Source organism: Quercus suber, unplaced genomic scaffold (genome assembly GCF_002906115.3).
Source record: "Quercus suber isolate HL8 unplaced genomic scaffold, Cork oak 2.0 scaffold_46, whole genome shotgun sequence".
Taxonomy (NCBI): Eukaryota; Viridiplantae; Streptophyta; class Magnoliopsida; order Fagales; family Fagaceae; genus Quercus; species Quercus suber.
In genome coordinates this window covers 1,331,188-1,351,422 of record NW_027069511.1, presented here as the reverse complement: position 1 = coordinate 1,351,422, position 20,235 = coordinate 1,331,188, and the positions used below count along the sequence as shown (strand labels likewise).

At 38.7% G+C, this 20,235-nt stretch overlaps 3 protein-coding genes across 4 annotated transcripts; 2 read left to right on the top strand and 1 right to left on the bottom strand.

Annotated features, from left to right (window-relative positions):
• Positions 1-3,301: 3,301 nt before the first annotated feature.
• Positions 3,302-3,751, top strand: LOC136066782 (uncharacterized). Its single transcript, XM_065771628.1, has one exon. The coding sequence runs from the start codon at positions 3,302-3,304 to the stop codon at positions 3,749-3,751; it is 450 nt and encodes a 149-aa protein (XP_065627700.1).
• A 3,090-nt stretch (positions 3,752-6,841) lies between these two features.
• LOC112020348 (thylakoid lumenal protein TL20.3, chloroplastic) lies at positions 6,842-18,533 on the top strand. Its single transcript, XM_024052905.2, has 5 exons — positions 6,842-15,011; positions 15,121-15,303; positions 15,386-15,415; positions 16,287-16,393; positions 18,310-18,533. Exons 1-5 carry the CDS (start codon positions 14,662-14,664, stop codon positions 18,531-18,533), a joined length of 894 nt encoding a protein of 297 aa, XP_023908673.2. The 5' UTR covers positions 6,842-14,661.
• LOC112020347 (uncharacterized) lies at positions 16,484-18,124 on the bottom strand. 2 transcript variants are annotated; one of them, XM_024052903.2, is made up of 2 exons: positions 18,049-18,124; positions 16,484-17,885 (listed from the first exon to the last, which is right to left on the bottom strand). In XM_024052903.2, exon 2 carries the CDS (start codon positions 17,820-17,822, stop codon positions 16,848-16,850), a length of 975 nt encoding a protein of 324 aa, XP_023908671.1. In that variant the 5' UTR covers positions 17,823-17,885; positions 18,049-18,124; the 3' UTR covers positions 16,484-16,847. The 2 variants fall into 2 exon arrangements, with proteins under 2 accessions (XP_023908671.1, XP_023908672.1); XM_024052904.2 differs by having other exon boundaries at positions 16,484-17,874; positions 18,049-18,099.
• Positions 18,534-20,235: the final 1,702 nt, after the last annotated feature.

Below are 20,235 nucleotides of genomic sequence, written 5' to 3'. Positions count from 1 at the left end.
AAAAAATGGCAAATTACACTTTACTACCTTAAACTATATTTCAAATTACATTTTGCATCCTAAAATTTTCGAATGTACATTTTGCACCCTAAATTTTTTGAATGCACATTTTGTACTTTAAACTATAACTCTTGTTAGACTTTACACCCCGATGTTAAGTTTGTCATTAACTTGGATGGAAAAGTATGACATCATGTGAAATGACCCAATTGCCCATCTTCTCAATTCCTTAAAAACAAAGAAGAAATTACACTTTACCACCATAAATTATACTGTTGATTACATTTTGTATCTTAAACTTTAGATTTCCATCCAAGTTAACGGCAAACTTAACGTTAGAGTGTAAAGTATAACAAGAGTCATAATTGAGGGTACAAAGCATGCATTTAAAATGTTTAGGGTGCAAAGTGTGATTTAGGGTATAGTTTAGGGTGGTAATTCAAGCTTTTCCTAGGAGTATGGCATGGGTTATATGCTTTATAGTTTTATAGTTCCAATGGATGGAGTTCTTCATACAATTATCACTAATGTTGATTATATATACATACAGCATAGGGGCATTTGACTTCATCTCAACTACACAGATTTTGATTTTTATCATATCTCTTCTAAAAGAAACAATTTTAATGGATAAGAGAGATTTAAACCATGAAAACATTAGGAGTTGTTGATCAAACTATAAGGCTCTTCACTTTTCAGTGTAAATTTTGAACATTGAAAAATGTTGCTATTGATGAATTGAACAATTCGCAGTGACAGAGTCATAATTTTAGCGTAAGGAAAGATTAAAAATATAAGGATGAGGAAATTAATTCTAAAAAATATAAATTACATAGAAATAAATGAACAATTAAATAGAAATGTAATTGTTATACGGTATGAGGTAAAAAAAATAATAAATAATACATGAAAGATGCAACATCTTTTATAACACTATGTTCCAATCAGTTTTTCTGTTATAAATAAATAAATAATAATAATAATAATAAAATAAATACACTATGTTCCAATCGGTTAGCATATTCTTTGAAGTTTGAACCAAATTGACGCTATATTTTTTCATTTTTTTTTTGGGTAAAAATAATAATTAATTAGGTGACATGGTCTTTTTTTTTAAAGATAAACTCATCAAATTTGGTTGTTTCTGGGAAATTACATCTATGTATCCATATAATTAAAAGATAAAAACATAAATAATCAATATACATGTAGGAGCCCAAAAATGCAAAGCTCACTTAGAATAGTGAAGTCAGATTCTTCAGGCTCAGTGCAATTAATTTGTTAGAGTATGAGCTTGCAAGGTCAACTTTGATGCGTAATTATGATCCAGCTAGAGGGGCAATGGAATTAGAGCTTTAAAGGTAATAAAAGAAACATAACGATAGAGGAATAACAATTCCTCAAGTCTGGCCAAGGAGGTAATATATAAAAAAAGTTTAAATGTTTAATATAGAGTCCTATTTTTCAGTTCTATCCCTTTCTTTCAAGTTTTCACCCCCTTTCTTGGAGGCATTCCTTTCCTTTATATAGTCCTTAGGATTGCATCTTAGCCCTCCACTTGTACAATTAGGTCCTTCCTTTGGATGCTTGTCCCATCAAAGTTGTGTTAGAGGTGGTAAACTGTGTTACAAGCTGTGAGGCTACTATTTAGGGGTCACTCATTCATTAATACGGCCACCTGAGTTAGTATAGTGCATTAAATGCGGAGGTGATGACTACTTTATCTAGATACTTTCTTTTTTCTTTGTTCACTTGTCCCTTCCTCCTCCCTCGGTTTCTTGTCTCGTAGCGCCATCGGCTTTCTTGAGAATTCCCGAGGGATGCTTGCCCCTTGAGATCCTTGGGAGGTCGACCTCTTTATCTTTCCTCCTTGGGCTTAGGCTCGTGGGTCAAGACAGGATCTGATGTGCCTGTAGCCCTTTTTTCCTCCTCGGGTTGGGCCACAGTTTCTACTCCATACCCGGTTCCTCCCCTCCCACAATATATATATAAATAATAACAACAACATAACATAAAATATAATAAAATGAAAATTGTAGGAATAAAGGCCCAAAAACTATATATTGGGCTTTGGGCCTCAGCCGAGGACGTTGATTGGTCCGAGGACGAATAAACAATGGTGAGGATGTTAAAGTTCAGAATCCCATAAGTAAGATGCAAACAAATAGACTGGGAAAATGCCACTGCATTGAATGTTCTGCAGCTAACTTTTTAGTCACATTTATGTGGAGAAGACCTTTGAACAATGTTGCCTTGGCTATCCTAACTCACAGAGGGTTAAAGAGGGTGTCTGATAGGACAAACACTTAAGTAGTGGCTTAGATGATCAACAAATGAAGGGCCAAAATCATTAAAAGTGAGATATATATATATATATATAATGTAAGAGACCCCTGAAGAATGGGAGGATTGGAAAATTATGAAGAAAAACATTGTAGCAATCAGGAATCAAATTAGTTAGGAATTAAACTTGTAATCGAACTTTGAAAGAGATATATAGGAACCAATCTTCTCGGACATTGTCGAGGACATTTTTCCTTAGTGTAAATTTGTTATCTTCCTTCATTTGTCATCAAGATCTATTTTACTTGTTGTTTGATTCATTAAAGCACAGTTTTCCAACCTATTCTCTACAAATTCATTGTTTTGGGCTTTTTGGGCCTAAGTCTATCTACCTTTTGGGCTAGGAATTCAAATAAGGTCCTTGCAATCGACGTTGTTTGTGGGGAGATTACTTAGGTGATAGTGATTGCAATATTTAACGATGGTACGATCAAGTCCCCATCAGGGAGAGTCCACAGGGTCCCGACGACAAGATGAGTTCCTTAATCTTGAATGCAGGAGAGATTGAGAGGGTAGTGTGCATACCACGCATACAAATAAAAGCCACTCTTGAGTTGGAAATCACGTCTCTCAAGAGCTGAATAATAGAGCCATGTAGTTGAAGATTGACCACTTAAAGAGGAAGTTGCACCATGAACGACGAGAGCGAACCCCCTTAAACTCTGATGTTTCCTCTGATGATGAAGAGGATGCTAGTTATAGACGAAAGTCAAGAACCCCACCTAGCGAGTCTTTCTCCTACGATGAGGAGCACCATTATAAATGTAGGTATAAGAGCTTGCCTTGCAAAAGTCTGGGAAATGATGCTATGAGCAGGGCATTGAACTAGATTTCTAGATCGCCCTTGACGCATAGGGTTGAAGGGGCAAGACTTCCTCGGTGATTCAATCAGCCAACATTCACCATCTACAATGGTCGAACGGATCCTATGGAGCACGTGAGCCACTTCAACTAGAGAATGATTGTCCATTCCAAGAACGTGGCCTTGATGTGCAAAGTGTTTCTATCTAGTCTGGGGCCTGTGGCAATGAGATGGTTCGATGGCTTAGGGGCGGGTTTTATAGATTCCTTCAAGGAGCTTACCCGTGCATTTGGCTCTCGCTATATCACTTGTAGCAGGGTTCCTCAGCCCTTGAAATCCTTACTGTCCTTATCCATGCGAGAGGGGGAGACCTTGAAAACATACTCGGATAAATACTGGGAGATGTACAATGAGATAGATGGTGACTTTAATGATGTGGCCATCAGTACTTTCAAGGTCAGTCTCCTAGCCGAGCACGGTTTAAGGAAGTCTTTGACTAGAAAACCTGTCACCAGTGTACGCCAACTCATGGACCGGATTGATAAGTATAAAAGGGTTGAGAAAGACCAGCAGCAGAGGAAAGGAAAGGCTAAGGTTATCCCTTAGGAGAGGAGGGATTTTAGGTCAGACTGGTACAATAACAACTGACCTCGGAGAGACTTTGGTGGGCAATCAGGGTCTGCTAGTATTTAGGTGATTAACACGGTGTTCCGAGAACCGGTACACCAAGTTTTGGAGAAGATTAAGAATGAGCCATTCTTTAAATGGCCAAATAAGATGGCAGGAAATCCCATAAGGCGCAATCAGAGCCTTTATTGCCAATACCACCAAGACCAATGACACACCACAGAGGATTGTAGAAACTTGTAGGATCATCTGGACCAGCTGGTCTGAGAAGGAAGGTTGAAGTAGCTTTTGCATCATTCCAGTGGTTAGGTGGGTCAGTCAGGTTCAGAACCTTGGAAAGAGGCTTCTTCATTACCTCCTCTAGGCACAATAAATGTCATCTTTGTTGCTCCAAGGAGGACCGAGTCTTGTCCCTCTAGAGTAATGTCTATTGTTCGGCTGTCCGCTGAGGACTCCAATTCTGAACCAAAGAGGGCTAGAGTGAATATCTGATCGGTGTTAAGCTTTTCTGATGAGGATATGGTTGGAACCATACAACCCCACGATGATGCCTTGTTGGTCATGCTCAAGATTAGGGGATATGACATGAAGAGGGTAATTGTGGATCAGAGCAGTGGTGCTGAGATCATGTACCCTGATTTGTACAAGGGGCTGAACTTGAGACCCGAGAATTTGACAGCTTACGATTCTCCTTCGGTAAATTTTGATGGGAAGGTTGTCATTCCCAGGGGTCAGATTAGAATACCCGTGTAGGCTGGCACAGAAGTTGTGGAGGTGGACTTCATTGTGGTGGACATTTATTCCCCTATACGGCCATTGTGGCCAAACCCTGGCTTCATGCCCTGAGAGTTGTTTCTTCTACTTTGCACCAGAAGGTGAAATATCCATTGTGGGGTCTGATTGATGAGATTATTGGGAGTCAATCCACGGCTAGACAGTGCTTGGTGGCTACAATCTTACATCAGCTTGAAGTTGAGTCCTCAGCCTCTGATGAGAGAGGCTTATATGAATCAAAAAATCCGGTGTTGCTTGTCAACAGAACGACCGAAGAGGCGAAATGCGGAGATTTGAAAAAATTGTGGTGGGTGACAATCCAGAGAAATTTTTTCAAGTCGGGGCTCAGCTGCCGCCTCCTCCTTAGGAGGAGCTGATAGAGTTTCTTAGAGAAAACGTTGATATGTTCGCATGAAATACTTACGAAGCTCCAGGGGTGGATCCGAACTTCATCTGTCATAATCTAAATGTTAATCCATCTGTCACCCCCAAAAAGTACTACCTCGGCACTTATCCAAGGAGCATTCTGATGTTGTCAAAGGTGAGGTGACAAAGCTGAAACAGGCTAGGCCCATTAAGAAGATGTTTTACCCTGAGTGGCTAGCTAATACTGTGGTAGTAAAGAAGAAAAATGGGAACTGACGAGTGTGCATAGACTTTACAAACTTGAACAAAGCCTGTCTAAAAGACCCCTTCCCCATGCCTCAGATAGACCAATTGGTAGATGCAACGGTAAGCCATCCTCGGATGAGTTTCTTAGATGCCTTTCAGGGATACCATCAGATACCACTAGTCTCGGATGATCAGGAGTAGATAGCTTTTGTCACCCCTACTAAAAACTACCATTACAAGGTGATGCCTTTCGGTTTAAAAAATGTGGGATCTACCTATCAGAGGATGATGACCAGGATGTTTGAGCCACAATTGGGCAAGAATATTGAAGTCTACATAAATGACATGGTGGTGAAAAGTAAGGTGGCATCCGAGCATGTAGGAGACCTTGGGAGCATTTTTGAAATTCTGAGGAAACATAAGTTGTGCCTTAACGCTTCTAAATGCTCTTTTGGTGTGGGATCAGGCAAGTTTTTGGGTTATATGGTCACTCATTGTGGAATTGAAGTCAATCCCGACCAGATTAAAGCAATTAATAACCTAAAACCACCTCAGAATCCCAAGAAAGTCTAGAAACTAACAGGAGTTATTGTTGCCTTAAACCGGTTCATTTCTCGGTCAGCTGATAGATGTCGACCCTTTTTCCTATTGATGAATAAATGGAAAGGATTTAAGTGGTCCGAGGAGTGTGCCTTGGCTTTTCAACAACTCAAGGAATACCTCTCTTGGCTACCTATCATGTCCAGTCTTGAGGTGGATGAGGTCCTGTTTGCTTACATTGCTGTGACCCCTCAAGCGGTAAGCTTGGTGTTGGTGCGGGTTGATAGTGGTGTACAAAGGCTAGTTTATTATGTGAGTAAGTCACTACATGAGGCTGAGATCAGTTATCTGCCACTAGAGAAGGCAATTTTAGCGGTAGTACATGCTACGCGCAAGCTCTCCCACTATTTCCAATCACACACAGTTGTTGTCTTGACCCAACTTCCACTAAGATCTCTACTTCGAAGTGCTGATTACATGGGGAGGATTTTTAAGTGGGGTACGATCCTAGGAGTTTTTGATATCAAGTACATGTCTCACACCTCTCTTAAGGGTCAGGTCCTCGCTGATTTGGTGGCTAAGTTTGTTGAACCCTCGTTGGAGAAAGAGGTAAAAACCCAAGGCATGGATGGGAAATCTGTTGGCATAATCTCCCTGCAAGAACCTTCATTCTAGAAGGTATATGTTGATGGTGCAGTTAACCAAAGGAGATCTGAAGTGGGGTTAGTCCTAGTATCTCTTGAAAAAATCATCATTGAAAAATCATTAAAGTTGGGCTTCTCGGCCACAAATAACGAAGCTGAATACGAGGTTTTACTGATGGGAATGGCCATGGTTCAAAGAATGGGCGGAAAGGCAGTAGAGATTGTTAAGAACATATTTTATGTAATTGGCTAATCATTTGACAAAACACACTTTATTTGTAATTGGGTAGATCTAGGATGGGTTTAGTACTTTAAGAAACATGTTGTTAAGGTCTAGTATTAAAGCCATGAAAATTGGACCAAGAAGTGAAGAAAGTTGTTTATTAAAACTGAACAGACAGCTCGACAGCTGCGGACAGATATCTCGACAGCTACTCAACAGATTACTATCTATCGAGTTTTAATGAGACTCGACAAATACTATCTATTGAGGTATCTATCGAGAATTACGAAAATCAGTTTTTCAGATTTGATTTTTAGCCCATACTTATGTATTTGTGTAGGGTTTCTTTTCTCACAACCCTAGACATATATAAGGCTTATTCTCTCTAAAAGTGACCAATGTCTTATTCTCTCTGAAAGAAGTTACTGCATCTTTGCACCTTAGGGTTTTGTAACCAAGTGCTTCTTGATCTTCATTATTGATGAAGTGAAGAACTTTGCAGTCAACATCTTCTTCTAGTTAGTGTATTAGTCACGTACTGGAGCCGTGCATCTTTAGTTAGTCACGAACCGAGATCTGTGCAAAAAGGGTTGCATTCGTATATTGAAGAGTTCAGAGATTCTGAAATAGTAGAAGGTTTCTGCTGTAAGTTCATCTACGGGGATTGTAGAGTTTAGGGACAAAGGTTTTGTACTAGATCTGAAACTTCTCTTTACTATAGTGGATTGCTTTTCGGGAAGGTTTCCCCCTAGGTTTTTTTACTGTGAAACTAGTTTGTTTCATTAGTTTTCTTGGGTTATCATATCTTGTCTTATTTATTTTTTTCGCTGTATGACTTTGACATGATATTGATGTTTGTTTGTTTTAGCAAGTTTTATTCATGATAAATCTAATTAACAACTTAGATTTAAAATTTGTTAATTCTATTAACCAGGGTCTAAATTTCCCAACAGAGATGTTCTTAGACTCAAAATTGGTCGTTAGTCAAGTGAAAAGAGAGTTATAAGCGAGAGATGAAAGAATGCAAGGGTACTTAAGTCAAGTTAAGCATCTGCAATCAGGGTTTGAATCTTTCAACCTGTTGCATATCCCTAGAAGTAGAAACACACATGCTGATTCCCTAGTCACACTTGCAACCTTCTCGGCGCAGAGCTTGCCTCGAGTCATCCTTGTAGAGGACTTGTACAAGCCCACAGAGGTAAAGAGAAAGGTGGTCCATGTTCACCAAGTTAGAGTAGGGCCTAGCTGGATGGACCCTATGATACTATTCTTGAAGGAGGATATCCTGCCCGAGGAGAAATCAGAAGCTGACAAGGTACAAAGAAAGGCTCCTTAATTCTGGCTGTTCGATGACCAAAAATTATATAAACACTTTTTTTTGGACCATACTTGCTATGCATACACCCCGAGACAACAGAATTACTCCTCGAGGAGTTACATGAGGGGATTTATGGAAGCCACACTAGAGGCAGATCTTTGTCGCACAGATCTATCATTCAAGGTTATTGTTGGCCAAACATTCAAAAGAAAGCACAAGAATATGTGAAGAAGTGTGACTAGTGCCAAAGATTCGCACCAAACATATACCAACCGGGAGGAGTCCTTAATCCTCTGTCCAGCCCTTGGTCACTCGCTTAGTAGGGCTTGGACATTGTAGGCCATTTCTCCAAGGCAGCAGGAAATAAGAGAGACTTGCTAGTCGACACAGACTATTTCATTAATTGGGTCGATGCTGAACCCTTGGCGAATATCAGGAATGTAGATGTCAAGAAATTTGTTTGGGAAAACATTGTCACTCGGTTTGGGGTCCCTCGTACCCACATCTTGGATAATGGCCTTCAGTTTGATATCAAAGCTTTTAGGAGATACTGTTGTGATCTTGGAATTACGAATAGATATTCCACCCTAACTTATCCTTAGGGGAATGGACAAACCAAAGCTATTAACAAGGTCATAGTGAACAGACTCAAAAAGAAGTTGGATGATGCGAAGGGAAAGTGGGTGGAAGAACTGTCACATGTCCTGTGGACATATCAAACCACACCTCGCAGGTCAATAGGGGAAACCCCCTTTTCGATGACTTATGGAGCCGAGGCTATTATTCCTTTAGAGACTGGCTTCTTAACACTGAGGACAAGCTCTTTCAATCTGAGTAATAACAACAAATTACTAGAAAAGAGTTTAGACTTGATTGAAGAAAGAAGAGAGAACGCCATGGTCCAGTTGGCATATTACTAACACAAGCTCAAGTAAGGGTATGATACCAATGTGAAGCTAAGACCATTAGCGACTGGTGACTTGGTGTTGAGAAAGGTTTTATGTACTGCAAAGAACCCGACATGGGGAAAACTAGGGCCCAATTAGGAGGGGCCATATCGCATCACCTTGGTGGCTATTATAGGAGCATATTTTCTTGAAAACCTAGATGAACATGTGATACTACGCCCTTGGAATGTAAATAACCTAAAAAGGTACTACTATTAATAAAAGTTTCCTTTGTCATATTCTTATTTGTTATGTAATACATTGTACTTCACATTAATATTTATCTAAGTGTTGAACAGAACTTTAGTCATGCCTAGCTCCCCAGACCACATATTTTGGAAAAATTAATACTTAATGATATCTATCTAAGTATCAAACAGAACCTTGGTCATGCTTGGTCCTTCGGACCACATACGTTGGGAAAATTAATATCTTTTAATGACATTTTTCTAAGTGTTAAACAGAACCTTGGTCATGTCTGGTTGCTCGGACTACATGCTTTGGGAAAATTAATACTTAATGACATCTATATAAGTATCAAATAGAACCTTGGTCATGCTTGGCCCTTCAGACCACATACCTTGGGAAAATTGATATTTTTTAAAGACATTTTTCTAAGTGTTAAATAGAACCTTAGTCATGCCTAGCTCCTCAGACCACATGTTTTGGGAAAATTAATACTTAATGACATCTATCTAAGTATCAAACAGAACCTCGTCATGCTTGGCCTCCCAAACCACATACCTTAGGAAAATTGATATCTTTTAATGACATTTTTCTAAGTGTTGAACATGACCTTAGTTATGCCTGGCTCTAAGGACCACATACTTTGGATAACTTAACACTCTGCAACATCCACTTTTTCCTAAGTATCAGAATAGATCCCAAGTTATACACAATTCCTCGAATTAGTAGCTTTGAGTAAAGTTAAGGTTCTTGGATTTTTATCTAAGTGTTGAGCAAAATGAGAGTTGCCTGCCTTGTTTATGTTTGACATGGTATATTGTTCATCTCAATAAGATTCTGCCTTCCCTATAGAAGGTTCAATTTTCAGTACAAGTATGTGATAATTTTCTTTATTGCTGGTGCTTGTCCAATTTATTTAAATTATCAACAATGCATTACTGTTAGCTTTTATTAAAGGGGTAGCAGCAGTTCAGTATTGTGTGCAAAATTATCAAGATTAAAGACAACAAGGAAAAGCACATAAAGCAAAAAGCAGAGTCTTTTCGTTGATCAAAATGAGGGTACATTACAAACCGGTGGTGGACAACCACAACAAAAAAGATAATATAATATCAAATAAAATACAAAAAGATGAAGTAGAAAAGTCCTATGATTGTGGCTTTGCTCAAAGAGGGTCTTCCTTGTGATCAGTCATCTTTGATTTGGTATCCCCAGTTTTGGACTTGGACCTAGCATCTTTGGCCTTAGAGATCACATCCTTAATTGTGAGAGCATCCTTGGAGTGATTGGCTTCGGTCGATGGCTGAACCCCCTTGCCCTTGCCCTTGCCCTTGCCCTCATCTTCAAGCTGAGGACCCCCATGTCATCCTTCTTGTCTTTAATAACCCCTGTTCGGACTTCAACACCAGAAGAAGGAGCTTGAATGGTGGAGGGCTGCTTAGAAGGGGGAGGAGGAAGAATAGCAGGAGGAGGGAGCATGGCTGGATTTTCTCTGATATCCTCTGGGAAAAAGATATTCTTAGCGCTCCTCAGTTCAGAAGTGGCAAGAACCCCTGCTCGGTTGAGCGCTTCTGCCCATGTCTCGGTGCAGTAGTCCCTGCACACCCCAGCCACCTCTTCAGCCAATCTTGTCTCTGTGTCCAGCACCCCACGTTCATAGGATTCTGTCTTCTCAGCCTCAGCAGCTTCCCTGGCCACCCGAGCTACGTCCTTTGCTTTCTGCACCTCAGCCTTAAGGTCCAAGATCAGCTGTCTCTGGGTGGCTAGTTCAGTCTCAGTCATATGAAGCTGCTTGATCTAGTCCTCGGCCTGGGTCTCTATGCTCTTCAAAAAAGCTTCAGCACTAAGACGTGCTCTCTCTGAAGTGGTCTGCTTGTTGGCCAACTCCGTTTGCTCTTGCTTGAGAGCTCTTAGAGACTTCTCAACTTCAGCACGGGAGTGGGCTTCAGCCCTAGCCTCATTACGGGCGTCCTGGGCCGAGGAGACAAAAACTTATTGGGTAACCTGCATAAAAATCACGAAGGAATCCCATTAAAAAAGAAAAAGAAAAAGAGTGAAAGCCTAACTTAGCATTTAATTCTAAGATTTGTTAGATTACTTATCATGGCAAGGTCCCTCTTCAAGAACAGGAAGAGGCCAGGCTGCTTGAAGCTTCTAAGAGCGTCCATATCTCTGGTGAGAAGAAAATGTTGCTCTAGGGCTTCAGCAACATAGCCTCAATGCCCTCCCTAGAAGCTCCGAACTGAAGCATTCCAGGGGATGGGAGTGCCATCCAGCTTCAGCCGGGGAGCCTAAGTGCGCTATGTTCAACGTACCTTGCCCCTTAGGGAGTCTTCTTTGCTCTCTACCGAAGTCTCCCTTTGTCTATATTTGTTGGTTTTTTGCTGTTTCGGCTCCTTCGGTGGGACAATCTCTCCTTCCTTGATCTCATTCCCCTTCCGTTTCTTCTTCTGCAAATTTGGGTCAGGGAGCAGGCCGAGGGGGGAAAGGGAGGATTGGGATGAAGTTGGATCTTTGGGGCATCCTTGGCTGATGATGACCTCTTTCTCCCAGCCACTAAATCTTTAAGATTCCTCCTCAAATTTAAGGCCATCTCTTCTTCCTCGAAGCTAGTATTAACCCGAGCAACCATGAACTTGGAAGAATGAGTCGCGAAGGATCTATCAAGTTTTGCCTCTGAATCCGAGAGCTCCATAGGCCTTCCTGGCGCCTCTCATTCTTCTTCAAAGCGAAATTAGTCTATCTTGGCCTTAAGAGATAGACATGAGGAAGCTGTTTCCTTCCTCGAAACGGCTACTTCTTGTAGGGAATGTTAATGGGGAAGTTCAACTGGAGGGAGGTCTTCTCGAGCCAAGAAACTAGGCCGTAAGACATCTATCCGGTGGATTCTAGGATCGCCTGCCCTTATTACTTGGCCCACGTCTTGAAATGCGTTTGACAAGGGTTGGAAGTCCAAGATTAAATGGACGGCTCGTAGTTGCCCGTCTTCACTCACAAAAATCTCAGACCACAGCACCTTGTTGAAAGCTACAACGTTAACAAGATTGAGTCTATGAGCAATGTGCCCTTTATCTGCAAAAACATCCGAGGAGTAAACCATGGTCAGATTAACGAAATCCATCGTCGAAGTAAAACAAAGTGTTAGAAAGAAAATATGGTAAAGCTAAAGGAGCTAAATCCCATGCCGAGGAACCTAAACCTAAGGTACCCCACCTGGATCTCCCTTTTGAGTTGGGCAATGAAGATTGTCGTGCCATTCCCCGAAGTGATCAGGTAATCATCCTTCATGCCTTTGTTAGACTTAGGAAGACACGATATTAGTCTAACAATGTCGGACCAAGACTTGAGGTAATATCTCGCGCCGGAGAGCTTGTGGCACTCATACATATGAACGACATCATGCCACGTGAGTCTTAGGCCCATTTGCTCGTTAAGAGCGTCTACGCTACCCAGGACCCTAAATAGGTTAGGGGCGCATTGATGGGGAGTCAACCTATGGTTGATCAGATAGTCTCAGGTCATCCTACCCAAAGGAAGTGTCATTCCTCCTTCTATAAAGGTGATCATAGGAATGACAACTTCACATTCTCTTCTATCGGTAAGAATTTGGCCTGGGGCACAATGCCGTAGGGCTACTCCCTGTGGAATGGGATACTTAGCTCTAAAACCCTCCATATTCGCTAGAGAATCTAAAAGGTGTTTGAACCTACCCATCTAGGTGAACTAAAGAGATGTGAAAGAAATTTTCAAGGGAAGGAAACAAAGAATAGATGTGAAAGAACTTGCTTCTGATACTTCTTGGAGGTTTGAATTTTTCAGAGGAAAAGACTTGGAGACTTTAGAAATTTAGGAAGCCTTGAAGGTTTGAGAGTTATGAATCTCTGGAGAGCTGAAGAACTTGTGAAATAAGGGAAAATGATTTCCTTGGGTCCTTTATATAGGGGATGGAATTGAGTGGGAGTTATCCCGCTCAAAATTCAAGAAAAAATGTTAACCGTAGGATTTGCGTCTCACCATTGGATGTGGGGAACAAAGCGTCGTCTAGAGCAATTAATGGCGCATCGTAGGCTTCAAAGCGTCAGTGACAGTTATAGGGCGCGCAAAACAGTACTCCTACACGTGTAAACCAAAGAAATGAATGGCCTTAACTCTTAACAAATCAAAACCCTACCTTTTCTCCTCGGATAAGAGGGAAAAACCGGAGTTTTGAGGGACTATTGTAGGGATAAGGGCCCAAAAACTGTATATTGGGCTTTGGGCCTTAGTCGAGGACGTTGATTGGTCCAAGGACGAATAAATAGTGGTAAGGATGTTAAAGTTCAGAATCCCATGAGTAAGATGCAAACAAAAAAACTAGGAAAGGTGGTCCGAGGAGGGTTATCTCATCAGATGAGCAAAGCATAGATCAAATATATATCTTATCATTCAAAGTGACCTTTTAGGATGTTTTACTGATAGGGATGTATATTATAAACGTACAAGAGGGACGGAAGCTCAGAAATATCTAAAGAAAAGCTATTGCCAATGTATTGAATATTCTGCAGCTAACTTTTTGGCCGCATTTATGTGAAAAAGACCCCTGAACAGTGCTGCCTTGGCTATCCCAATTCACAGAGGGTTAGAGAGGGTGTCCGATGGGACAAGCATTCAAGCAGTGGCTTGAATGATCAACAAATAGAGGGCCAAGATCATTAAAAGCGAGATATATAATGTAAGAGACTCCTGGAGAAGGGGAGGATCAGAAAAATTAAGAAGAAAAACATTGTAGCAATCAGGAATCAAATTGGTCAGGAATCAAACTTGTAATCAAACTTTGAAAGATATATATAGGAACCAGTCTCCTCAGACATTGCCGAGGACATTTTTCCTTAGTGTAAATTTGTTATCTTCCTTCCTTTGTCATCAAGATCTATTTTATTTGTTGTTTGATTCATTAAAATCCAGTTTTTAAACTTATTCTCTACAAATTCATTGTTTTGGGTTTTTTGGGGTTAAGTTCATCTACTTTTTAGGCTAGGAATTCAAATCAGGTCCTTACAAAGATAAAATATGATTTAAAAAAAATTAAATTGAGTAAATAATTGTAAAAGTATAAAAATAGAGAAATACTATGTCCACAATATTTTTCACAATACTTTCACAACAAACTTAAGTGGTAAGTTGTTATTGGTTATTATAGGTGAACAAAATAAATTAGAACCAGTAACAATTTATCATTTATGATTTGTTGTGAAACTATTGTAAATATATTGTGTATATATTACTTCTCTTAAAAAAATGGCAATATACCTAAAATGTTATTATTTATGTGTTATATATATATAAATATATATAACACAAATAAAATAGACTTAGGCCCTGATTGTTTTGACTTTTGACAAAATAAATTTTACTGAAAATGTCTTCCTCATTTTCAAATATTTTGGGTAGCTCAAAAACTGGGTTAAATCGAAATCATTTAGCCTTGTCGAGGACAAACACCCTTTTTGATTTTGAGGTTGAAATGTTTTCAATGAGATAAGTGTTGGAAAATATTTTCTAGCATATTTTTAGGAGCACAGCTAAACATAAAAGTATATACAGATTTCTCTTAAAATGTTTTTAGTTAAAAATATTTTACAGGGGATAAAAAGATTCCGCATGACATGTTAACTACTTTAAGGACCAACAAGTGGCATAACAACAACCAAAATCCAAAGGAACATGTGTGCTCATCTCAACCAATCCTCTGCTTGCAAAATAACTGGTTGCACGGAAAGGAACATCTCACATGTGAGTTAATCCAAAACCAATTATCACTCCCTTTGCGTCACTCTGTCTTGCATCTTTTGCAGAACATAAGAAAACCGGTAATGGCATTCTCTATCTCCCCATTATCCATAAAATCCCTTAGCATTTCATCATCAAATTCAAAGGTTGCAAATTCCCAGCAGTCCCTCTCAAAGCCTCTTGCCATAGTCAGTCAGATAGACCCAAAGAAAAAAGACTTTTCACGGTAAGTACATATATTCTAGGTTCTAGCATAAGTTACCATTCTCAACATATAGATAATAGTTCATAGCTTACTGAATTTTGCTTGAAAAGAAGAATTGTTCTGAAACTAGGTACTCGATTGCCAACTCAGAATCAAAGAAATGGAGGAAAGTTGTTTCCACTGCACTGGCAGCTGCAATTATTACCTTCAGCTCCAACATGTCTGCTCTTGCTGATCTCAACAAGTTTGAGGCAGCTACTCGTGGTGAGTTTGGGATAGGCTCAGCAGCTCAATTTGGTTCTGCGGACCTCAGGTATAATTAGTTCAAGATGACAGTATATTTGTAAAAAATTTTGGGTTCTGAAAGTAGTAAAATTTTTCAATTTGTTATGCAGGAAAGCTGTACATGTGAAAGAAAATTTCAGGTGATTTTCTATCTCTGCTACATTATTATTGAACGATATAGTCCATCATCTATAAAAAGAAGTTACAAGATGATTATCAAATTCTTCATTGTTTTGGTGCTTCATGAAACAAAAGCCCCAACTTTAAAATAGTGTAAGACGCAATTAGCTAAGTAATTTATAGGGCAAATTACATATACCGCCCAAATTGTATACCTTAAAATATGGAGCTAACCCGTGGTTTCACTAAAATTGCTTTATGAGGCATATCCACTCATTTTTACGGAATTTGATAATGTGGCAAGTGCCAATAATACATTGAGAAATAATTTAATAAAATCACTGTTTCACCTGAAAGATTACTCTTTGTGAATAGACACAAACCCAACGGAGGATTGAAGGAGAAAGTTAGAGAGAGTACTAGAGAAAGGATTAAACGATCTTTTTCTTCAATTCTTTCTCCATGGATGTTGGCATTTGCCGCATCATCAAATGCCGTTGGCGGCTTTCATTCTCCCTTAAGCTAAAGGAGCTTTACTAATAGAAATGGGCTTAAGGTATATGATGCTAAAGCTCTTAGAGTGCTGCACGAAGTTTAATATACCCTAATTTAAAATTGTAATATTCTTATTGCACCTTTGATTTGAAAAGAAATTGTTGGAAAGAAAAGTAGATATTACAACATCCATGCCTCTGTTACATGATTTTTTTTTTCTTTTCCTGTCATTCAATTATTATAACAGACTTGAAAAAACAACTAAACAAGAAGTGAGAATTTCTAAATTTGTGCTGTGTGGTCAGTTTGGTAGCAAACACAGAAATTTCTTGATTCAATTTCCTTAGTGCAAACATGTGGTTATAAACTTATAATCAATCTAAATGACTGATACAGAAGAGCCAATTTCACAGCTGCTGATATGAGGGAATCTGATTTTAGTGGTTCCACATTCAATGGTGCATACCTTGAGAAAGCAGTTGCATACAAGGCAAATTTTACAGGTAATCTTGTTGCCATCTCAACAATTTATATTATGAAATGGCAGACAAAATATTTACATGAAACAGCAGAGCCATGTACTAGAAACTGAGTTTCCAAAATCACGAAGGTAACTTCTTTTGATAACAGATGATAGACAACATATACATGAAACAATAGAGCCATGCAGCTAGAAGCTGAGTTTTAACATCACAAAAGTAACTTCTTTTGATAGCAGGTGATAGACAACATATACATGAAACAACAGAGCCATGCAACTAGAAGCTAAGTTTTAACATCACAAAAGTAACTTCTTTTGATAGTATAAAAATCATCTTGTAATACTTCTACATCAAGAATTCTCATTCCACCTCTCACCCTAAAATGATATTAAATCCATCTAGAACAGGAAGTTACTGCTTGTTTCCTTCACTTTTAGTTGTACCACCGGTTTTGAAGGTTCTATTCCAGTTGCCTCTAGTTGAAGGTTCTCTTCCTTTTGCCTCCATTCCTCCATGGACATTTTGGTGCAGCCATCAAAGCCTGCACTACTATCCTGGGCCCTGGAAGTACCAAACGAGCAGAAACATTTTCTTGCAATTTACCTATTCTACCATTACCCAAAGATTTATCCTTCATGTCAATCACATTAGAAGGTGCAGATTCTTTGGACTTTTGCTTAGAATGATGCAGATTGGACTTGAAAGTGCTTAAAACACAATCTTCCTCCTCAACGCTTCTCATGACCCTTTTCTGTACATTTTGCACATTTGAACTCTTGCTACCTGACTTATTGCTTCCAGAAGCATCAATGGCCACTATCGCGCAATCTTCCTTACTAATAATTTGTGAAGATTTCAATCCAGAATCTAAAGGGTAGCTTCGAAATTTAGCTCTTTTCCGAGGCGGATATAATTTGCACAAGGACTCTTCCTCATCTTCCTTTGACAATTTAGTATTCTCATGGCCTAAAGTATCAGTGGCATTTGGCAATCCAACTTCCACAGAGTCAACTGTTGTTAACCCATCCTCTTCCTTACTAATTGGTAGAGTATTAGTTCCACAACCCGGAGGGAATCTTCGAATTGCAGAGGTTTTTCGCCGAGGTGGGTATGATATACTCCAAGTCTTTTCCACATCTTTCTTTGACAATGTAGTGGTTCCATGCTTTAAGATATAAATGGCTTTTGGCAACCCAACTCTCTCAGGTTCCACAATTCTTGACCCTTCCTTCTCATGAGAACTAGTCAACATAATAGGCTTGTTGGGTTCTTTTTCTAAGTCATGTAGCGTGCTTAGCATCAATGATTTATCTGAATCTTGCAACACTTTAGGGACAACTTTACTAGATGGACCACATCCCTTAGGAAAATCACGGTAAATCATCACCTTCCTCAGCTTATACTTGATTGGGACACTAGGAGAAGAAGCACTACTTGTTTTTGAAACCATTCTTGAATATCAAAAACCCCAAATGCCAATGAATTCACTGCTTTTTTTTTTCCTGATTCAATTCTTGTAAACAAAGAAAAAAAAATTGATAATGACAAACTGATTTTCTCAACAACATCAGAAACCATAATCATGCTCTATTTGAAAACAGGAGAATAAAAATAAAGATCAACAAAGAAGAAGAATGAAAATTGATAATGACAGATTTTCTTTTTAATATACTGACCTGCATCGATTTTCCCTCTCTCTTTCGTAGCTCCATTTTTTAGGGTTTTGTTTTGTTTTTCTGTCAGAGGCCGAATAGGATTAGTGTTTAAAGAATATATTTATAGCTTAGAGGCCTAATTTTAAGCTCTAGGTCCAAATCGAATTGTCATGGGTCGGGTCTAGGCTGATATGAAGTGGCTGTAGGACTCATATGGGCCGGGTTGAACTGGGCCAACAAATGGACTTATGGGTGATTTTTTTTTTTTTTCACGTTTTTCAGGTGCGGATTTGAGCGACACGCTGATGGACCGCATGGTAAAAAAAAAAAAAAAAAAAATTATGAGATTAGTTTTTGAAAATGTGTGTCATATTTGCCTTTTTAGCTTTAGTCACTGTAGTGGTCTTGGTGGAGAAGACCAAAAAATCCTTGTTCAACTTTGTAGGCTGGAGATATTGGGAAATTCATGGTATATCTCCCACGGAAATGATAGCTCCCGTAGATAAGTTTGTTAGAATTGGTGAGATAAAGCTCAGACAGATAGTTTATTATTGTTTGTTGAGATTATAAATGATATAAGGAGAAAATGTAAATACGTAGAAATTAATGTAGTTTAGCTTAACGATTTAGTTTTAAAGTGACAAGCTTTTAGTGGCTACATATATTACTATCTTGAATCATGTAATATCATGCATTCATTAGGGGCATAAATAGAGAGAGACTAACTAAGGCTATAAGAATATGATTACTTTACTTGCACTACAAGTAGGTCCTAGTACATTGAATCTAAATAGATACAAGAAGTTCAAGCCCTAGGCCTTGAATCTCTAACATCTTCTCTCAAACTTTAAGGCGGAACCTTGAAGTAGCCTTCAATTTGGAATGATAAATTGTGAAGGAAAGGTTAAACATGAAGGACCAAATCAAATGTAGAAAGAATTGACATGATGTGAAGTGGAACACACAATGGTCAATGACAGATGAAAGCTGGAAGATGGTAACTATGGCTGGAGGACAATTACACTTGTGACCAGTAGATAACTACAATGGTTGGAGAATGGGAACATCGATTGCTTGGGGCAAAACAATAGAGGAGCAGTGACTCAATGATGCAAGATAGAAACTATTAGTAGCGACAAAACAATGAATGGTGGACGAAGGACAATAACATTGACGATCGTAATAGAGCACATCCATTTCGGAAGACATCTATTGAGGATATCATTTCGGAAGGTGGAATACATTGGTTAAAGATAGTGTCACAGTGAAGGGCATGAATGATTAGACACCTTTGGGGAACTATCAATAGCTCGACTAAAAATGGAAATTTGTGAGACAACTCCAAACTGTCTTTAATAGTGTATTACAATTAGAATCAGGGGCGGAGCTACAGCAAGGCTTGGGAGGGCCATGGCCCCCCAAAATTTAAAAAAATTATTTTTTATTATATGTAAGTATTAAAAATCTAAATATTTAGCTACAAAATAGAAGTTGATCCCCAAATGTTTGAGTTAGTCCAATGATGCTCTTAAAAACCAATAGAATTTATCAATTAGTCTAGTAGTTATAGAGATAAGGTAGTTTTTGTTTTTTTTTTTTAATTTGTTTTTTATACATGTTTAATATCAAACTAGACTGCTTTTGTACAAGTTAGCCCCCAAATGTTTGAGTTAGTCCAATGATGCTCTTAAAAACTAATAGAATTTGTTAATTAGTCTAGAAGTTATAGAGACAAGATAGTTTTTGTTTTTTCTAATTCGTTTTTTGTACATGTTTAATATCTTTGTATAGTATTGGAGTTTAAAAGATGATAAATTCTCCTAAAAAATTATCTTGCGAATATACATATGTGAAAGTTATTAATTTTATTCACAATATATTCATAAATTATGACCTACTCTAGTATTAAAATATTAATTTATATTTGTGTATGCGCATTTACACATGTGTGTGATTGTTTATCTTGACTCAAGACTAATATATTAGTAAAAAAATTTGGCCCCCCAAACAAAAATCCTGGCTCCGCCCCTGATTAGAATATATATATATATATATAGAGAGAGAGAGAGAGAGAGAGAGAGAGAGAGAGAGAGAGAGAGTAATGTTAGGCTAGCCATAAATTAACATTGTGGTTATTTTACGTGCACTACAGGTAAGTTTAATACAAGTAGAATTAAAATTATGTTGCTTGTATAAAAATAGGTCCTA